The 22,305-nt window shown below is 40.0% G+C and overlaps 1 protein-coding gene across 1 annotated transcript in view; it reads left to right on the forward strand.

Annotated features, from left to right (window-relative positions):
- LOC146623890 (roundabout homolog 1-like) overlaps positions 1-22,305 on the forward strand; it is a 79,433-nt gene that overhangs the window by 19,170 nt on the left and 37,958 nt on the right. Inside the window, exon 2 of the mRNA XM_085364856.1 lies at positions 197-523. Within this exon, the coding sequence (XP_085220982.1) occupies positions 197-523 (327 nt within the window). The remainder of the gene's footprint in view (positions 1-196; positions 524-22,305) is intronic.

Genomic DNA, 22,305 nt, shown 5'->3' on the forward strand with positions numbered 1-22,305 from the left:
AATAATGTGCCATGTCTAATTCCTTTAGAACTGCTGCTGTTTTGATTACCACCACTCTTTATTGAGTGGAAGGATTATCTGTTATATTTCACTGTGGCTCGTTGTTGGGGTGTTTTTGTGTTCGGCTAACATGTATCTGTAGCTTAATTTCTAATAAATGCTATGCCTGAAATCTTGTGCCATTCTTCATCTCTAGGGTCTCGTCTTCGCCAGGAAGACTTCCCTCCCCGCATTGTGGAACACCCTTCTGACCTCATTGTGTCCAAAGGGGAGCCAGCCACTCTCAACTGTAAGGCAGAGGGCCGTCCGCCGCCTACGGTGGAATGGTACAAAGATGGGGAGCGTGTTGAGACGGATCGGGAAAATCCCCGTTCCCACCGTATGCTGCTTCCCAGTGGGTCCCTCTTCTTCCTGCGTATCGTCCATGGACGACGGAGCAAGCCAGACGATGGCAGCTACGTGTGTGTGGCCCGAAACTATCTGGGCCAGGCGATCAGTCACAATGCTTCTCTGGAAGTAGCCAGTAAGTTCCTTTTAACATGTGTGTGTTTTTTTTTTTGTTGAGTTTTTTTTTGTTGTTGGTGTCTTGGCAATGCCATTAAAGAAAAAAGATGCAAAACACTAGGAGGGTTTTATATATCAGACACTGCATCTTACAAACAGGATCAGTGGAAGCAGTCAAACAACACCAAAGTATGTCTCATATCTGTAAGTGTTTGATCAAGAATTCAAAAGTTCCATCTAATACCCAGGTCCATTACCCACACGGCCAGATTTTAATCACCTAAGCTTTTATAAACATTTTAATTAAATTTTCCAAAGACGGTGATAGCAGCAAATTTAATATCTACTTTAAAAGAAAGCAAGTAGCTTCTTCTCATTTGCTCACTATTTCCTCCATATAACCTTACGATAATCTACATGACTAAAGTTATTCAATTATTTGTACTAAAATGAGTGTTTATTTAAGTTTTGGGGGGGGGTTTTTTGGCACCTTCCAACTTAACCACTTTCATGCATCTGATTATACATGAAAAGCATCATGCAGTTCCAATCTTCTTTTTATTTTGTAACTTTCATTCCTAACTAGCTTGTTGTTGAGAGACCATAAAGGAAATTCAGACAGGTGTCAGCTGTGTATTCCCAACAGGTGACAACCTCAACTTGCTGAATCATGGCTCTGAAAACAGCCAGCATGGGGAATTGCCAGTTAAACAGTCCCTTTACTGCACTATGTCACAGGCAGGACTCCATCTGCTTGCATGCAACCAATCATACGTGTGTGTTTATGTGTTATCTTGACTGTTGGAATGGACCATCTGAAGTAGAAGAGGCCAAAGAGCAAAAGGTCAGGACTTGCGAGCGTCAGAACAGGGTGTGCACATACACCGACAGTCTTTTAGGCATTTTTTGTAAGAAATGCCAGGATTAGTGTGAATGAAACAGGAGTAAATAATGGCCAGAAAGTGCTGGTGACAAGGGTTAATAACCACGACCGTGCCCTCACACACTTCAGAGCTCCCCATCTTTTACTGTCAATCCCCAGTTCTGCTCAGCTGCGTCAGCTTTGCAGTGCGCTACCCAGACTCAATCTCATGGGCAGACATCAAGGTTTTCGAATAATAATGCCCCTCCAGTATCTGGTTCACCTTTTGAATTATAATGAAAGAGTTGGTCAAATGCTATCATGGTAGTGCTAGATCAGTGCTCCTACCTTGAGAAGCTCAGCCCTCCAGGGAGAGAGTTTATTACTTGTAGTTCACTAAATTTACTGCCAGGTTTTAAGGTCGAGGGGGAACACAGAGAGGACTTGTTGAAGCTGCCTGGATGAATTATGTCTCCCGGCTTTATCCTTCAGAGGTCACACGGATTCATGGGTCACCCTGGGGCTACATGGTAAAACAAAATGCCCTCTGGCAAATGCTGCTGAGTTAAGGTGTTTAGAAGAGAGAGGTGAGGAGCTGGGGAGTGTTAAAAAGGGGACTGACCTTACTCTGTCAAAAGTGTGTGAAGTAATTTGTTCAGCTTCTTTAGGGTAATAGTAATGGTGTAGGGTTGCTTTGTTTGAAGGAGATGCTTTCAAAAAGGTGGCAGTGGATGTGTTACAGTTTCTCTTTAAAATGCAGCTGTTTCTAAAAAGTTGCGGTGCTCTGCGAGATGCAGTTAAAAATGAAATACAGTGATTGGAAATTTTTTTCAATGCTGTATTTAATTAAAATACTATATGCACAGTTTCAACATCAAATGTTTGAATTTGAAGCCCGCAACACCGTGTAAGTGCTCAGCAACTACGATGGTCACGTGTCGTAGTTTGTAAGAAAAATGTTTTCTCAGTCTTGCTTGATAAAGGCTTTTATCTGCTTGGCCACTGAGGGCATCCTTTATCATTTTTCTTTGTTTATCAGGGGGCTAAATGTTTTCTGTGGGTGGTAGGTCAGGTGACAGGCACCTTTACTGCCTGGATGCTGTAATATGTGCAGGAAGTGGTTTAACATTGTATAGTTTAAATAAACAAGGTCTTTCATTAAAAAAAAAAAAGACAATGGGGTTCATTCACTAGCATGTGCAGAAATGTCCTTACCCTGCTAACAGAGCAAGTGCACACACAAAATTATAGTTAGATACAGTAAACGTTCACACCACTGTGCATTGTGTTTGCTATCTGCAGTCTGTGTAGTGAGACACAAACTGTGCTGGTTAAAAAGAAAAAAAAAAGATATAATAAAAGAAAACCTATTGAGAATAAACACATTAGCTGGAAGAATGAAGCAGGTGGTGAAAGGCATCAGTACAGCATGGATTCATGCATACAACACAATATGCAAATGAGGTTGCAGCATATTTATTTAAGCATTTACAGGTTGCCATATATATGTCCCACACCTGGGAGGACTTGATGGCAATCACATGATGGCATGCACTTTGCATCAAAAATTAACTCAGGTCAAATGAGGTTTTTCTTTATGAACACATGACAATAGTTATTTGCTATAACATATAATATAATATTCTTTTTTACTAATGTCCCCCAAAATCATTAAAGAGGTCATAGTCAATTAAGTTGGCTGTCATTGTTATGCTGCCACTTTATATAATATATGTTTTTTGAACATGTTTTTGTACTGTGATTGGAGATTGCTGGAGTACACGGACAAGAATCCCACAGAGAGATTTAGCTTTTTTCATCTCTTAGCGACAAAGAAAATGTGAGCGCTACAGTGGGAAATAATAACTTACTAAAACCTCAACTCAATTCCAAGTGAATTTACTGTATTAAAACCATTTCTGCTGCTGTTACAATTTAACTAACATCGGGGGAAGATGATGAAAAGCTTTGAGACGGCTGACAAAAGGCTGTTGGAGGCTGACAGATGTAAAGTGATGGGAGCAGGAAAGGAGTGACAGAGACAGACTGGAACAGAAGACACGGAGGAAGAAGTATCTGTCCTTCAAGGCACAGAAGTGGAACTTGTTTGCAGAAAATTGAGGTGAAGTTGTAGAGACAGTGACAGATGTACTATGTGCTGGTGCCTGAAGCATGACCACAGGGTTGAAATACTTTGTAAGCATGCACAACATCCGCACATGCATGAGCACAGGCATACACACTCTCGTGCACGCACTGTGTAGAGGAATCCTCTCTAAAAGTGAAAGAGATGAAATTAGAAAAAAGGGGAAAAAATCTAACTTAGTTCGTATCCAATAAATGTCACTGAAGACACTCAGCATATTTTTTTGTGCCCGCAGGGACCCTAGTGGACCCTGGGAAATGAACATATGTCCTGTTGACCTCAGCCACTTGATTCAATCATGGAGAGCTTTATTGAGGTGAAGGCAAAGTCACAGCTTGTGTACTCCAAAGGTTATTGGGTAGTATAACAGTTTTAGGTTCAGTAAGAGAGAAAAATAAATGTTATTCTTAATGAAATTGGACATTGTCATTTGCTAGAGGAAAGTGAGGCTCATTGCAGGGCTGAAGGTTAAGCAGCAACACTGCAGTGATGAAGTAATGAGCCACAGGGAAAGACATCCATACAGAACCGAGACTCGTCATGCAATTAGAGCGTCCCACAAGATTTCTCTGTTTGTATATACAATTTATTGGTATATGAACTAATACATTATTCATACTATTAATAGATGTGCTCTACAGAACCATGTGTCCCCTGCTCACCAGCAGATGTTGCAACCCTGTTATTTTGACTTCATGAGTCTATATTGAAGCATACCACTTGTCATAACTTGACAGTTTACAGGAAGCTTACGAGCTGAAATTAGGGAGCATTTCATAACCCTTTTTTTCAGTATGCTGTAACTCAAGAAACTATTTTTGATCTATTATTGTTAATATTTTATCTTGTTATTTTTTATATTAATATATTAATTAACACCTACTGATAGGACACACTCAATATTGTAATGTACTCTATTTTTGTTAGAAAGACAGACTATGGAAAACTGTAGTAAATATGTAATAAGTATGCATAGTATCACTAATATAATATTATAATGTAATACTGGATGTGAAAATCTGCTTTAATGCTCAATATAAATGGGACCCAAATGGTGGTATTAGCTAGGTGTAGTCTACTGTGACAGTTATACCAAAGAAGCTGAAACTGAGTAGAATATCCTTTTGGTCTCAGTCACTGATAATTATTATAGTGTGACATAAATTGCTGATGAATTGGAGGGTTGCTGGGCCACAGAAAATATTTCTGAGCCACTGTTGGCTTGTGGCTACACTCTAGAGAGTTGTAGCTGGGAAGTCAGTGGAAGCCATATGAAGTACTAATTACACAAATGCGTTACATTAATAGACATGTCCACTGTATTACTCTCTTTGACATGGACAATGAGATATGCTTACCCCAGTCACCCTGTCAGATTGGCAGCTTGTGATGGGACCATGTCTTTTCTCTGTGGTTGAAATCTTGTGCTAAAACTGAGCAGGTTCAGGAGATACACAAGGCAGCAAAGACAGAGAGGTGGCTTCTTAGAGTGCTTGTCCCCCTCTGACTGCCCCTATCCCTTAAATGATGTCTCTTTAGTTCAGATGGCTGTCACTGCCGCTGACAACATCCTGTCTCCAGTCACTCTGGATAAATGGAGTAAGAGACTTTAAGTGGCAGTAGAGTGGTATATCACAGGAACGCTGTCATTTTCGCTCCATATGGACGGGAAGCGATGTTGTTTTATAGACAACCACCGACACGTTGCAAATGGTCTTCAATTCACAGCCACAGAGCCACATATCAGTATTTATTTCTAATTGCCTGTGACAGTCTGTGGAAGCTGTGCTATCCTCTCGTTCCTGATCCTGTGTTCCGCTCCCTTATTCCCTCCCTGTTGGCCTATGGTTAGATCAGTCAGTGAATAAGTATCACACTCCAGGGACAGCTGGTTTGTGTTTACAGTCTGGAGACTGGGGGCGAGTGCTCTTCAAGTATTGTCTAAACAGTTTTAGTTGCTCTATTCCCCTCAGCTGAGCTTTTCCAAGAGCCAAGTTTGTACCAGACTGTCAGGACGTAGGGAAAGACTTTGTTTGGCTTGCAAAGGCTTGGTGAAAGGAGAAGGGAAGTAAAGTACTCAAGAGCCTCTGACAAAGACCATATGGCTCCTGGGTGTGTGGCCATATAATCATGACGCAAAAGCTAGCCCTTAGTCTGTGTCTGTGTGTATATTTTATGAGAATTGGGCTGTATATGTATGCATGCTAACCGAAAACAACAGTTGGAGCGTCATGATAGAGGAAAAGACTGACCTTCACATTTTTACACTCTGGGTGATTACTGAATGACAACATTAATTGCAACCATCTTGCTTTCCATATAGTTTCTCTAAACAAAAGAATATTGTGTGTATGTGTGTGTGTCTCTGTGTATGCATGTGTGTGTGTTTAAACCAGCAGAAAGAAAAAACAAAACTGATGAATCTACTTTTATATATGATCACACATATGTCATTTAGGTTCACTGTAGGAACCCAGTTTTACGTGGCATATTGTGTATTGTAGTCATGATATGATTTTTGAATGATTTTTGTGTAGAGTTTGCTTCTGTGTGCCCATATATGAGTGGCATAAAATATATATTAGCGCATCTCTCCCTCGTTTGCCTTGCATCTCTTCATTTCTTCTCCGCCCATTAAATCATGCTAGGCAGCATTTTGCATTTAATTAATGTATTCTGCTCTAATTGTTGCCTGTTAGATACTGTTTGGCTTGTCCCATTTCCCCTGACAATAAATCCTCCCCTCGTCTTTCACGCTCTAAACAAAGAACTTTCTTGGTGGTTGGATTTTGTTGCATCCTTAGAGCAGTAATACAACCTGATTTTATCTATTTCCAATAAAACCATGCGCTCGTTGTGTCAGGTTGCTCTGATGTCATATGCCTTTTATGCTCACCTCTTTGCTGATTTGTAACTTTGCACAAGAAGCAGCATTAACATGCTTAACTGTAGCAGTGCATCTAATAAGTGAATCAATTAACAACAAAAACCCCATCATCAAGTAAAAACTTCTGACAAACCATTTACGGACATAAATTATGATGCGTCTGCTGTGCCATTTTGCTTGTGAAACTGTCACTGTGAAAATATTAAGTGCTTGCAGCGTGTCGTAGTAATCCCGCTGTCACCAACAGAAGAGTGATGTCTGTGCACTTGCTAAGATATTAGCATTATCCATCCTCTATCTGTCACACCACAGTCACCAGCACCCACCAGTCTTATGTGTGCTCGGGGTTAATGCTAACACCCTCAGGTGCCAAACGTTTTGCCTTTTTTTCACTTTGTGTCTCATCGTATCAGCTGCTGAAAGTTGGGTGTTGTTGTGTTGAAATAAATAAAGAAATAACTCTATGCACAACTCTGACAGTCCCTTCAGGCCATTAAAATGAAAAATGAACACTCTCCCAGATGGCAGGCTGCGTAATTGTGGTTTGATGATTGTTTGTTAGTGTTTGTGAATTAAATGCCAACTTTTTGGACTATCATTAAGCACATCAAAATTCTAATGCGATCTACTAGAGGCGGGCATTTTTATTTTATTCCTGTCAAACATAATCAAATCTTATATGTTGTGAATAAATACCAGACAGCCAAATTGCTGGAAAATTCATCTCAGCGTTTATTGTTTGTTATTAACCGTCTTTGAAGCGATACAGTTTAGAAAAACAGATCCTTTCAGTGCCGTTCGCGTTTTGCTTAACAAAGTAAAATTGGGATGCCATTAGAGTAAAACGCTTAGCTTTTGCTTCAAAGGCAAGGCAAGGCAAGGCAAGTTTATTTGTATAGCACAATTCAACAACAAGGTGATTCAAAGTGCTTTACAGAGACATTAGAAACAAGAACAAATAAAAAGCATGATTTAAAATTGATTAAAACAAGCAAATAACCTAACTAACTAATTAACAAACAAACAAACAAACAAACAAACAAACAAACAAACAAACAAACAAACAAAACAGTATATAAAATCAAAACAGATAAAATCAGAACAGTAGATAAAATCAGTAGTTAAATGTAAGTTTTGAAATTTAAGCTTAAAGTGTGGATTTGGTGCTTTATTCAAATGCAGCTGAGAACAGGTGAGTCTTCAACCTGGATTTAAATAAACTGAGTGTTTCAGCTGATCTGAGGCTTTCTGGGAGTTTGTTCCAGATATAAGGAGCATAAAAGCTGAATGCAGCTTCTCCGTGTCTGGTTCTGACTCTGGGAACTGATAAAAGACCGGATCCAGATGACCTGAGGGATCTGGATGGTTCATACTGGGTCAGGAGGTCATTGATGTATTTTGGTCCTAAACCATTCAGAGCTTTATAGGCCAGCATCAGAACTTTAAAGTCTATCCTCTGACGGACAGGCAGCCAGTGTAAGGACCTCAGAGCTGGACTGATGTGGTCCACTTTTTTGGTCTTAGTGAGGACTCGAGCAGCAGAGTTCTGAATGAGCTGTAGTTGTCTGACTGATTTTTTAGGTAGACCTGTAAAGATGCTGTTACAGTAATCAAGCCTACTAAAGATGAATGCATGGACTAGTTTTTCCAGGTCCTGTTGAGACATCAGATCTTTTATCCTTGATATATTCTTGAGGTGATAGTAAGCTGACTTTGTTATTGTCTTAATGTGTTTTTCTAAGTTTAGGTCTGCATCCATCACTACACCCAAATTTCTCGCCTGGTTTGTGGTTTTTAGATGTATAGATTGGCACGTAGCTTCTCTGGTATTATAGCCATCATTGCTCATCTGAAATAGGAAACATTAATTAGTTTTTGCACAATCAAACTGTTAGGGGTTCCGAAAGAGACTCAGGCGCAGGCCAGGGTTTTCCTTTAAGCGAAGGACAGTGCGTTTATTTACAGTGAACACATACACCAAGTGGCTATATACAACGTGCAGGGGAAACGGGTCCGGGTCGCCAGGGTCCGTGGGAAACAGGGTTGGGAGAAGGGTGTTCCACACTTTCTGTACAAAAAGTTCCCCCTTCAATCACTCCTCTCCGCATCGGGTTCCAAAAACGATCTACACAAAAAACGTCGGGTTAGCAGGATAATAATAAGAAATTCTCAAGGTGAAGGTTAGCCGAAACACAAGTCTAACTGACACTGATAGCTCAACGATCCAGCGAAGACTAGTGCAGACTCGCCATCTAAGTAGTGCAGTAATCAGCTGGGATCAGCAGCCGGTGTGGTGATGAGCAGGTGTGTGGGCCAGCAGCGGGAGCCCGCAGTGAGCATCGCCGTGGCGAGAGAGAGAGAGAGAGTGAGAGAGAGAGGGCGAGAGAGCAAACAAACCACAAACATATTGCCCAATAGAGGATTGACCAGCGGGGCACAGGGACCATGACACAAACAGTGATTTAAGATGATTAAGCTAGTTTATACCATTTCTGAATATTATATTAATTATGTAATTATTTTCTTAGGTCCCTGTTGCCAAGATACAAGATTCTGAATATAGGTTTGGTAAATTCATAAAATCAGAATTGGCTAAATACATTTGCAGTTATTTATTTAGGTGATGAAAATAAATATCACTTTCGCCACAGTAAACTGGGCTGGTCTTACTATAAAGTAAATTACATATAGTTTGAAACAAATACTGAACAAATGTTATATTTTAAACATCATTACTGAAGCACACTATAAACAAATGTGCTATAATGAGGCCGATGATCAGTGTTGACTTCAAGGTAATTCAAATTAGAGTGTTACCATGATCCCATTACATTTTTGTTGAACACTGTAATAGTCATGTAATGCAGTATTGTACTAATATATTAACATAGTTACATATAAAAAAAAAATCAACACACCCATCTCCTGTGGCTTTGTGCTGGGATCACCCAACTTGAGATTGTGTAGAGGAATGGCAAAAGTGTGCTGGGGAACATATTTACACAAGTGGGAAAAATGAACTTATGTGATTGGAATTTCAGTTTTATTGAAAAGGATAAGAATGTGATGTTAAAGTGCAAACTAGCCACTGCTGCTAAGACATAAACCCGTACCAAGTATGTGGAAAGACAATATACTTACCTCTTTAATGTACAATCAGTAATACTTGATTTGTAAAGTTTAAATTTTACAGATTTTACAGGTTATTATCTGGCAGTGAGTGCATGTTGCTGGGTAATACAAAAGTAATGCAACAAGTAGTGTAAAAAACTACTTTGTTCAGCAAAGGAACATTTTTAAGTAACATAAGGTGTAATGCTGTCACTTTTTGGAGTAACAAGCACATTTAATCAGACAACACTAATGGAGAAATAATACGAGAAACTGAGAATATCTCAGCTGAGTATTTTCACAGAACTCACACTACATAAAAGCACTGAGAGACACTTGGAATCAGAGATGTGAGCAGTTTCTAGTGCAGCAGCAGTGTAATTGACTGTGTATGCAGTGTTGTTCCTACTGCTTACCTACCACAACCAACGATTCGGGTATCTTCTCTAATAGGCTGCAGATGTGGTAATTTATAACATGCAGCAAAAATGGGGGGAAAAAAGAGTGAGAGTGGGTGCATGTAGGGGGGTTGTAGGGGTGTGGTGGGTTCTCCCTGGAAAGGGGAATAATGAGATGAACAGTTCCAAGGCACCACATTCTTGTGTCTGCCTGGCTGTCAGTTCTGCATCCCCTATTTTCTGCCATTTTCTTCCTGCTTCTCCTCCTTCTGGAGCATCGTTACCTCGCTCCTGAGGGAATACTTGCCGACATGTTTGCGAAGGAGCTGCTGTTTGCTGAGAAGCTTTGATGACCGTTAATGTGTCCTCCATTGTAAAATTGCCATACCTACTACTGTACAAACTGTATGCATGTGTGTGAGGGAGATGGTAAAACAAAGGTGTGCCTGTGTGTTTTCATGTTGATGCTCTGCCTTCCTTAGTTTTTTTTAACATTAATATTGTAGCACATGAAAAAAAAAAAGCGAAACATTGTTGTCATTGTCAATGTTTCCAATCCCTAAAACATAATTGAATAATAACAGACAATTTTTCATTTTACCTTTTTTACATTTTATGATATTGTTTCAAATATGCAAGTTCAATCATTTTTCCAATTAGTTGCTAGTGTGGCTGTAGTAGAAACGAAAACTCACAGCCTTTGTTTTCTTGGCTGGGTTCTTCCACCCTCACCCACAAAATAAATTCTTCTCTGTCATCAAGGCCAATTTCAGGGTCTGTGTCATGTTGTGCGAGACAGACAATTGAATGAAAGCCTTCTCCAATCTACAACAACCTAGCAATCAGGTACAAGTGTCTGCAAACACAATTGCAGTATATGCTTACAAGTAGGCTTTCTATCCCATTGATTCTCTCAAATGTATGGCAGTATTTTATCTTGAAATGATACGGAATATGAAAAGACATTTCTTAATGCAATTTCCATCTGCCAATAGATCCCTGCTCTGTTTGGCCATCCTCTCTCAATCTGTGCTTTTCTTTGTAGAGTATTTGCTTTACTGGTTCTCCCAGAATTCCCAAGGCTATCACAGAAATATAACAAAGAGGCACAAATGCAGACAATATATTAGAAGGAACTCTGGAAGCTTAAGGAGAGGATAAAGCTGAGAAAAGTAAGACACACTGAGGAGAAACTGGAAATAATTAAAAGGATATTCTGAGTGATATGGCCTTTGGCACTGTGACTTTGTATTCATTTATACAAATATTAATGCCCCTCCACCCCCAACCACACACACACGCACACACACACATACTCATTTTCATATCGTAGTGAGGACATCTCATTGACATAATGCTTCCCCTAGCTGCTTACCCTAACCCTTACCCAACCATAACTAAATATTAACCCTGACACTAAAACCAAATTTTAAGCGTCAAAAATGCCTTCAAACTCATTGGGATGCACATTTTGTCCCTATAGTATAGTAGCATGACAATGCTCTGTCCTCTCAAAGATGTCTAGACATGTACGTACACACACACACACACACACACACACACACACACACACACACACACACACACACACACACACACACACATTAAAAGCAGGTAATGTGCCTATAGTCAATGTGCCCCCCCACTATTTAATGAGATATGCAAAACATGTCAGAATTCAAGTCATTTTCAAAACAGCAATCTACTGACAATTTACCACAGTCAACCATAACAACAATACTGTCATGCACCAATATTACTTTTTGGTGGAGTTTATTATAATGTCTCTTGTATTGTTGTAGTGCTTTGTTATTTTCTTGCGGTAACATGTTTTCAGGGTGTGATATCCAATTTAAATATTTGCATTGTACTAATAAACATTTGCCTCCATTTCTGCTTCATGGTTTGCTACTGAGGCAAAACGACATTTACAGCTGATCTGTCAGATGATATTCCATCATAGTCACTTGTTTTCAAAGTTAAGGATGATAAGGAGACTTTTTAGAGCTCATTTTATGCATGTAGAGTTTATATTAATTGATCAGCTTCTGAGAAAAAAACATTAATGAATCCTGTTAGAACGGTCTATGTAATGTATGACTCCAGCACTAGTCCCCCTAGTAATGTAGTGGGGCTTTCTTGAAATGATGTGGTCAGAGTAATGAACAAATGATAGCTGTAATCTGTCAAACAATGGAAAATGACATAAATATCCCTTACATCAATCTTGCCTGGGAGTTAACTAGATGTAAAAATGTAAAAAAGTACAAAAGGAAAAAAAATCTCGTTTTAAAAAATGGTCCAGATGAGTCCACATGACTGTTAAGGTGGCTATGGGTCATGTAAGTGCAACAACCACCTTAAGAAAAACTAAATAAATGCATGACACAGTGGGTTGAGAGTGAGAGGCAGAATGAAGTGCCAACCGCAGCTTTATGGTTTGGGAAAACAGGGCCCAGGTGTTCCCAGTTGGTGCTGACAAGCTGTGCCCTGCCCACCAGGGCGCTGGAACACATGCAGAGAAAAAGGTTGCGGGTCGGGCAGAGGCCGTCACACGTGGGTCAGTAACAGGAACGCATTTTCACTGGAAACTGATATATATGCAAAGTACCATTGTTAATCAAACTTTAAATATTGCATTTCATAGCAAAATTTACTACGTTTAGGAAAAAATAAATCGTATTAAATACAGAAGCTTTGTTTGTACTAACATGAAATTTCAACATCTGGTCCACACTGACTAGGTTGAAAAACATTTTTTTCAAATCTCTGCTTGATGGCACCACTATCTTCTAGAGCAGCATTATGTATAGCAGCAGATGAATGACAGACAGGTACGCTCTCACAACCTAATGTGCAAATTGTCTCAGCTGTAGAGTGCTAATGTTGTTTGCTTTTAACAATACCTACACAAATTTATTTGAATTTTCCACTGAGAAAATACAACAAAAAAAGAGCACATGCTTCCTTTGTTTCTCGGTATGAGATCATAGTTAAATATTATTAACCTTCATTCTTTATATGAGAGACAAGGGAGATAATACCACCAAGATCAAGTCAACCTAGAGAGTTAAGATATAGACGGCTGGCTCGTGCTTTTTGATAGTTTTACTACTTCAGTGAGATGTGTATTCTCTCAGATCTCACTATGCATGTCAAGTCTGAATGGGTCTCATGATACAACTGAGTGTCTGAATTTCATATTGACTGTAAGCAAACCTCCTCCTGGCAGGTTTTACATCTTCTCATGAAAGATTCACATGCTGATAAGAATTTTCTTCCAAGCTCCATATTCCTATATTTTATCCCAGTGGCTTCCAAGCAGAGCTGGTTAATTATAAGCCCACTGAATTCATTTGGAGTGAACAAATTGAGCCAGGTTTCATAGCTGGACTGATAATTGGATTGATCAGGTACTGGGAGGCAAAATCTCCCTCATCTAATTTAGTGCTGTGGATAAATAGTGCATTGACATAGAAAATGTTGAAATGTACCATTTTTTTCGTGTCCGCTTTTTGCATTCTCAGTACCATTACTTGATTGTCCAAGATTTTAAAAAAATGGAAAGCTCCACATCCCTGCTGAGACTCCTGTGAACAACAAGATTCACTTTTTCTGTTTTTGTTCCGGGTTGGCATTTCAATACGTCCCCCTCCCCCTTATGGGCCTTCATCAAACCAATCTATGTCATATATGCCATGAAAAATGTCTCGCTAAAGGTCTTGAACTGAAATGTCGAGAGACAAGAACACATATACAACCACCTGTCATGCACGTCTTTTTTCACCCACTCTCTGCTTTGTGTGAGAGGCTTCTCAAGATGAGTGCTTGTTTAATTGACAGCTGCTTCACTAACTGGTTCCCTTCACTGACAGATGAGGAAGTTTTTAGACTAATAGCCATTGGACACCTGCACCTCTTGTCAGCTTTCCTTGAGGTTTGTTGACACCGTGTGCGGAGACAGCGACTGTGATGCAGGAGTGCTGTCAGTCTGATGTCTTACACTCTTGCTGTCGCCCTTTTTTTTCTCCTCACATTCGTGCGATTTATAAATAGATGCTGAAAGCATGTGGTGTTCTTTTATTGTTGGAATACATTTTTTTTAAAATGTCTGTATACAATACAATTTTGATTGCTTTAAATTGTTCACAATGACAGAACTACAGATATCATTCCTTCTCTCCTTGCTGGCTTTTTCTTATATGAACAGAGCTCAGCCTCTGGGTAAGCCTCTCTGCCTTCTCTAGCCAGTGCTGCTCTGTTGGCATTGATTATCTCAGACCCGAGGTCTCCACTGTGTGTGCACCATATGTGTTTATGTGTTTCTCTGTCTCCAGCATTGCTGCATGCTGAGAAGGCAGATATCTCCAGAGGCACTGTAATAGAGCAGATACTATTGCCTGCCTCGCTTTGCCATGGGGGGAGTTGGAGGTGGTGTTGGATACTAGGGAGGAATGAAAAGGGAGAAAAAAATAGGGTAGAGGGCAAGGGATGAGAATATCTGATGCTTGCTTAAAGATACATATGAAATCCTATCTGTTTGATAAGCCTGTTTACTCCACATTTCACACCCATGACTGAATTGTGTGTCTTCAAGAGACATTGTAAATGTTGTGTACTTGTCTCGGTCTGGATCAGTGGTCGGTTTGCTGCCATTCATTTTGACATTATACATCTTTCATGTGTGAACTTAAGTAACAACTGAAAGATTGAGATTGTAGAAGAAGATTCAGTTCAATCAAATATTATTTATACAGCACCAAATCACAACAACAGACACCTCAAGGTGCTTTATATTGTAAGGTAGACCCTAATAATAATAATGGATTGGATTTATATAGCGCTTTTCAAGGCACCCAAAGCGCTTTACAATGCCACTATTCATTCACTCTCGCATTCATACACTGGTGGAGGCAAGCTACGGTTGTAGCCACAGCTGCCCTGGGGCAGACTGACAGAAGCGAGGCTGCCATTTCGCGCCATCGGCCCCTCTGGCCAGCACCAGTAGGCAAGTAGGGTAAAGTGTCTTGCCCAAGGACACAACGACCAGGACAGAGAGCCCAGGGATCGAACCGGCGACCTTCCGGTTACAGATACGCTTCCCAACCCCCCTGAGCCACGGTCGCCCAACACCCTACAATAACAAATACAGAGAAAAACCCAACTATTATATGACCCCCTATGAGCAAGCACTTTGGCGACAGTGAGGGGAAAACGCTTTTAACAGGAAGAAACCTCCAGCAGAACCAGGCTCAGGGAGGGGCGGCAATCTGCTGTGACCGGTTGGAGTGAGAGAAGGAAGACAGGATAAAAGATGCTGTGGAAGAGAAACAGAGGTTAATAACAAGTATGGTTCAATGCAGACACACATAGTGAGTCAGAAAGGTGATTGAAGAAGAAATACTCAATGCATCACGGGAATACCCCAACAGCCTAATCACCTGGTCCAGCCCTAACTATATGCTTTAGCAAAAGCAAAGTTTTCCGCCTAATCTTAAAGTAGAGATAGTGTCTGTCTCTCGAATCCAAACTGGAAGCTGGTTCCATAGAAGAGGGGCCTGAAAACTAAAGGCTCTCCCTCTCATTCTACTTTTAAATACTCTAGGAACAACAAGTAAACCTGCAGTGCGAGAGCGAAGTACTATACGTCATTAAGATAAGATTGGGACTGATTATTCAAGACCTTGTATGTGAGGAGCAGGATTTTGAATTCAGTTCTGGATTTAACAGGGAGCTTCACTCTCTGTGATACGAGGGTGTGACAGAAGTACAGACACTGCTCCAAATTAGAAGGGAGTTAAGGTACTCTGGCCATCTGATTAGATTGCCTCTAGGTGCCTCCTATTGAAGGTCTAAACTGGGCATGGTCAGCTGGGATGAAACCTCAAAATTGGCTGAGAATCTGGTAGAGAGTTTATATCTCCAAGTTGGAATGGGAGTGCTTGGGAATACCCAGCGATGAGCTTGAGAAAACTGCAGGGAACAGGGATGCCCGGCTTTTCCACTTTCCCTATTGCTACCAAGACATTAGGTTAAAGATGTACGCCTCACTGTTTTAAGATGTTCATCTCTGAAATGTTTTCATCTGTCCTAATGATGTGAAAAAGAAATCTGTTTGTAGAGTACCAACACAAAAGAAAAAGTATATTTATAATGTTCATGAATTAGTGTCCTTAACAGGACAGTTTCAGGACAGAGCAGAGTTTTAGAAGAAGCAGACCAAAACTGTGGTTAATGATTTTTTGGATAATACAGAATATAGTTCCAATGCAATGAGTAATGTTCTAGAAAGATATGTTGCTCTTGAGGTTTCATTATCTAGTATTTTCAGCGCTGTGAGCCTAACTACGAATTATACAGTATTTCCCTCCACTGCACTGGGCTGTAGCAGAAATCTCACAGCCAGTTATTCCCTGTAGTTTTTTGAGAACAGTTTGTTGTAAAGACCAAATGTAGGCAAGGTTGGTTATTGAAGTCAGAGGCATGTGCTTGGTTGAACATTTTCTTTGCAATTCATTTCCTTTATTAGGAATGCATAACTGTGAGAGGTATCTGTGTTTCATTCCTGTGTGTGAAGACCTTTATGTAGTTAAAGGCAACAGTGCCACTTGGTAACTCTGGTACTGAATTGCTTTTGGGAAGGTAAAGTGGAAGATGCTGTATGCACTCATGAACACACAGCAGGACATGTGGTGTACATTGTTTACAGTATACACAGTCTGCTGTTCAATAGTACTCCTTGTCACTCCCATTTGGTTTCTGAACAGAGCGACAAGCTCAAAAACACCAGGACTTTAACAGCCCATGCATGTTAGTCAGTACGCTTCAATGAAAGCTATTAAACATGGGCTACCTTCACCACAGACACCTACTGGGTCTAATCAAGGGTTTCAGTCCCAGTAAGGCTCACTGTTCTTTGCCTTGTAAATTACTGTAAGACTACCGTAAAGGTATGTTGACCTCCCACTTTTTATTCGAACCCCCAAGCAATTGCATACTTATGTCAAGCAGAGCGGAAGAAAACAGCGTGTCCAACAACAAACCAATTAATTTGGACACATGCTGCCAAATGAGACAGTGAATTGAAATTAAGAGAATGGAAATCAACCAAGGCTAGATTTAAAAAAAATAAAAGCCTTTGTATGACGTGGAATGGTGCGCTTCATTGTGTGTGGGAGTGGGGGACTGGAGCATGAATGATATTTTACTCTGACCTCGTCTCAATGCTAATTCTCTCCTCTTTGTGTCGCTTTTTTCTCTCTGCTGCCTATAGAGACATAAAAGACTCTCAACAGACTGTGAAGGACATTATTTAATTTTAGCCCACAATGCAAAAAGTGTCTTCCCAGAATAAGGTTATCCCTACCCCTAACTGCTCTCTTTCACATTTCTTCCTATTTGGATCCAGACAGTGCTGAGTCTGCTTAGAGCCAGACAGCTGAAGGGATTACAATGAACTAATTATAAGCTATCTATCCATAATTGCAGCAGATTATGCTATTATTCATACACAGCTTAGCTGCATAAAATGCTCTAACCGCCATCACATTACGTAGCATATATTGCTATGTATTATTCATTATTTGCACAGCTAAAACTAAATACCACATTTCAGTTTGAGTAGCCTTAAGGGTAAAGGATAACCAAATCTCATTACCGTATTACAGCTTTTTTCTCAGTCTGTAACATATCATTGATGACTCGATTAGGCTCATACATTGTGGGCACTGATGTGCAGAAATGAGGAGATGATACTGTCCATTCAGGTTATTGTTTTTGGAGATGTGCATGATTTGACTTCTAGGCTTAAGGTAATAAATAGAGTGTCAAGGAAAGCATTACAGCTTAACTTGTCTAAGCAATCCTGTCATCTCCTGTACCCCCTTACTTCCTTTGTTTATGTAATAATTGTTTAAAAAAAAAAGTGGACTGGAGAAAACTACAATACAGTGCAAAAGTGAAGCAACTCCTCATTTCCCATTTTTTGTCTTCTACAGAGCCAGACTTTCTTGGATTTTTTTTAATGTGGTCTTGAGCAATAGTTCCTAAGGCTCTCTGAAGTTTTTCTTTGCATATCTACTGCTTTTTCACTAATTTTCAGTAGGATAGTGTGCAGGGTGAGGAAATTGGATAAGTGGAGGCCAAAAGAAGAAGTGGTAAGTCTTACAAAAACTATCAACAGTATCCGAGGCCTCATCAGAAATGTTCCGAATGGAAGGGTGGCTGTCAAGAAGCCCTTTATGAAGACATGAAAGAGCAGGAAAGGCTGAGGTATGCCAAATTACACAAGAACTGTTCTGAAAATCAGTGGCAAAAGGTCTTATGGAGTGATGAATTTGTGTTTAAAAGTTCTGACTCCAATCGCCAATCAACATGTACCAAGTAGGTCAAGAGAGGTGCAATAGTGAGTGTCTACAGCCATCACTGGAAGATGGTTTGGGGCTTCGTTTGTACAAGTCATGTTGGGGATCTTGTTGAAATTGATGGAATTATGAATGCTACTGTAATATCCACCTTTTGATCCACCAGGAAAACACGGATGCCAAACAAGCTGCCAATTCAATAGAAGTATACCTTGATAGAAAACACACAATGGGGCCTGTATTGAAGCAGTGTTATCTTGACATGGAATCAAACAAAAGGCAGTGAACATCCAAAGAAGAACTTTGAATGTCCTTCAGGAAGCCTGGAGAACTATTCCTCAAGACTTCTTCAAGCTAAGAAAGCTTGGATAATACAGTTCAGGCTTTCGCGGAAGAGTAAATGTGCTTATATTGATTTTCAAACTCTGCTTTAGTCTTTCCATGTATGTTTGTGCTAATCAATTGTGACATCGGGTTTCCATTTTTCTAGCAACATTTAAAGAAATTAGGTGTCGCTCAAGAAATTTGCATGGTGGTGTACAATTTTACAAGTAAACCTGGAAATCTGTTTTCTTCATTGAGTAGTTCTAGTAAGGTACATTGAAACACTGTTAATGGTTTACTAGACTAATGGCCATTGCCTATAAGCTGTTTGGTCCAACAGTACAAGTATATTCCACTCACATCAAATGGTGAAGTGTACTGGAGTAGAGCTTTATGGTGTTTCTGTCTTGTTTGAATATGCAATCAAGACAAAATCATCATTTTCATTCAAAGCAGACATTCTATATTCCCTGGCAAGGAGGCCGCATAGTGTTGTGTACTGAGTAAAACTATTAAATATTAGTCTGATTTGTACAGTTAACCTTTAGATTATTGAATAAGAGCTATAAACAGCTTAAAAGAGTCACAAATGCTATATCGGAGTGAAAGAGAAACTATTTCAAGAAGCCTAACTATTGGTTGAACCTTATTGGTTGGAACAATAATTATCAAGCATTCTTTAACAGCTTTGTTAGCATGGCCAAATATTAAGATTGAAATGCCAAACAAAGAAAAAAGAAGCAGGTTTTTCTCATCTCCGGTTGTTTTGGAAGAAAAAGATTGGGAATAATTGATCTGGTGGTCTTAGGCGTTACTTTAGTTATCAGCAACAAAATGCCTACCTCTTTTCTGCTTCTTTGTATGGTTCTTGTTTATGACTTTGCAGAACCAGAGCAAAATCAATCCCCTGCCTCAGAGCCTTGTGTCCTTAGTGACCACATTGACTAAACTTTGCTTTCAGCATCCCAAAAAACTCATTTTACTAGTGAGATCATACCCACTTACCCAAGTTACAAAGCAGAGAAAGCACTTGAGGGTTTCAGTGGGAATGGAATAGATGCCATTTGCCCTTCTACAATTCACTGTGTAATCAAAATGATTTTTGTGCTGCTACAGTATTTAAAGAAAAATGATTACCACATTATAAAATATTGGTTGTAGTCATATTTGAATATCAGCCAAAGATCTTATTGTGTGATCTTCTGCTTTTGAGACAAGTTTTACAGCTGCCATAGAAGTGCAGAAAATACCAAATATACCATGTAAGCTAATCATTATTGAATAACCTGACAAAACATCTGTGATATCAGAACTTGTGTATACATCATTTCAGTCTCATGCTACTTTTGCTTACTTTTCTATAATTGTCCTGTATGGCGAGTGGGATAAGGAAAGAAATGGTTGGTAACATACCAGTAAAAGAGTCTTGGCTAAACATCGAGAATGATTCACAAATGACCAACAACTCTAACTACCCCAGGAGATTAACAACACCAGACAGAAATTTGTCCTTTGCGTAGGCTTCAATGGGATTAGAGGCAAAGTGAATATTTGCAGAGTATGGTACTGTGTGTTTGCGTGTCCTTCCATCCATCTGCATCCCTGCGTTTCCAGGCTGACAGTATGTTGTTTATCAACCTGGCTGGTTTTTAAAATAATCTATTTAGCAGTATGTTCACTTTGCTCCCTCCTACCTCCTACCCATCAGAGCAGCTGTCTCTGTGCACATGGTGCAGCAAGCCAACCTTAACGTTTTCTTTGCACTGCTGCTAAAACCAATTAAATTTACAGCAAAGAATTCGCCAGATTCTAAAGCTCAGCCCGCCCCGCCCTCTTTCTTTCCCCCTGGTGTGTGTATTCATGTGTGCATCTGTGTTTGCATGCCACCAAGGGCAATGTTAAGAGCTGATCAGGTGGGAATGTGACATACTTTCAGCTTGTGTGTGCGCCTGTCTGTTTGCTAATCCATATGGGCGCAGCACTAATTAAATCCAGAGGCTCAGCCATTCACACCAGTGACTGCTTGGCACTGAGCAAAAAAAAAAAAAAAAAAAAAATCTGCTGGTGTTCTGTCAGGTAATATGACAAAACCAGCAGGGAGAGTTTTAGTGAGCGTGTGTGTTGATGTCAGTGAAGGAGACCAGGGTGTCGTTTTTGGGCTGCAAAATGATTTTGTTTGGGTACAGAGGGAGCAAGCTCATCTATAGAGGCAGAAACCTTAATTCTAGTCCAGTGTTTGTAGATTGAACAGTCAGATTGGCAGCTGATGATGTAGGTATTTGTGTAAGAGGAAAGCTTGTGTCAGCAGGGTTAATAGCAGAGGGGGACATCATGTCACACGAGGCACCTCTCGGCTGAGCCAAGCCGGTCAGAGTCACCGAGACAGACTGGCTTGTCTCTGGAAGTGGATGCCTCACTCAGCAATTTCCAGGCCTTATCAAATCTAACCAGTATAAATGTTGCCTTCTCGCTTCCCTGACCTCCCTGACTCCCTAAAGCTTTTTCCAGCCTTCTTCCATCTCCACAGTAGAAACTTATTACCGGGGTTATAAGTGACATGTTTTTGCCCCCAGATTTATTTTCTGAGTGCATCCTTTCTATTTTGCTTTTTCTCTCTCTCTTTTCTTTTTTAGCAGGAAATGCTTTGCTGTTGTGTGCAGATGCTGTGAGTAATGGCACTTCTCTGAAGGGATTCTATAATGTCTTTTTGATGTGTTTCTCGCTTTCTTTCGTTTCTTTTTTAATCAGGAATGTGTTCGTGTACTCTACACATTGTGCGATATGCTTGATTAGCCTGCTTGTGAGGGCTAATGTGTTGGTTTATTGGCATTGTGTTAACTGGATAAAGATTTATTGGGGGGCAGGCCAGCATGTGTTCTGCAGTTCACACAACACATAGATAAATAAAGGGAAATTGTGTCCATTTGTCACTGTCTCGGGCTGCTCGGGATGCCGTCTACCTGTGGAGTGCCGAGCCCAGCAGAGATGTGACAGTTTGTCCTTGTCGGTCTGTTATCGCGTTGTCTATCACGCCGACACCTGTAAGCTTGTTGCAGCCTCCTGCCTGCACTCCTATTGGTTCACTACTCCGAGGCAGAGGGCTACAAGGCTTGTTTGAACTCCTGCTGTTTGTGCTTGTACATTTTTAGAAGAGTTATCTCTGGTTAAATTTGTCGCTGTAATGAAGAGCTACATGGAACAGAAAACCAGCAGGATCAAGATCCATAGTTTCTATATTTTTGAGGTGGGAATTATTTGTACACACTTTTTTTTTTTCCAAATTCAGCACAGAGAGTCATTTTTTGATTGGCATTTCAGCTTCTTAAAATAACTAGATGGAGAAAGTGGATCCTTTATGTGTGAAAGTATTGCAGCTACTTGTGTCTCCAACTCCACCGGATGATTTGCTTCAATTAACTTTTTTTTTTCAGTATTTCTCCCAGACCACAATCTATCTGTAACCTCAGTACAGTGAAGCATAAAAATAAACTTTAATTGAGTCTGAATTCTCTGACTCTTCAGTGACAACGATTTGCAAACATATTACTTTGTCAATCAAAACGGTATTACTAATGCCCTTAACGTTTCTAACAAAACATATTTGCGGCAAATTAGTACTGTGAAAACATAATTTCTAGGAGACGGGATTGTTTACTAAGCGGAATCCTCCTGTTATTTCCTCGGGGATATAAGTTATGGCACAAAATTGG

The sequence above is a fragment of the Diplotaxodon limnothrissa genome, linkage group LG10 (genome assembly GCF_057381915.1).
Source record: "Diplotaxodon limnothrissa isolate DT_005_m linkage group LG10, D_limnothrissa_male_GT1.1, whole genome shotgun sequence".
In the NCBI taxonomy this organism is placed as follows: Eukaryota; Metazoa; Chordata; class Actinopteri; order Cichliformes; family Cichlidae; genus Diplotaxodon; species Diplotaxodon limnothrissa.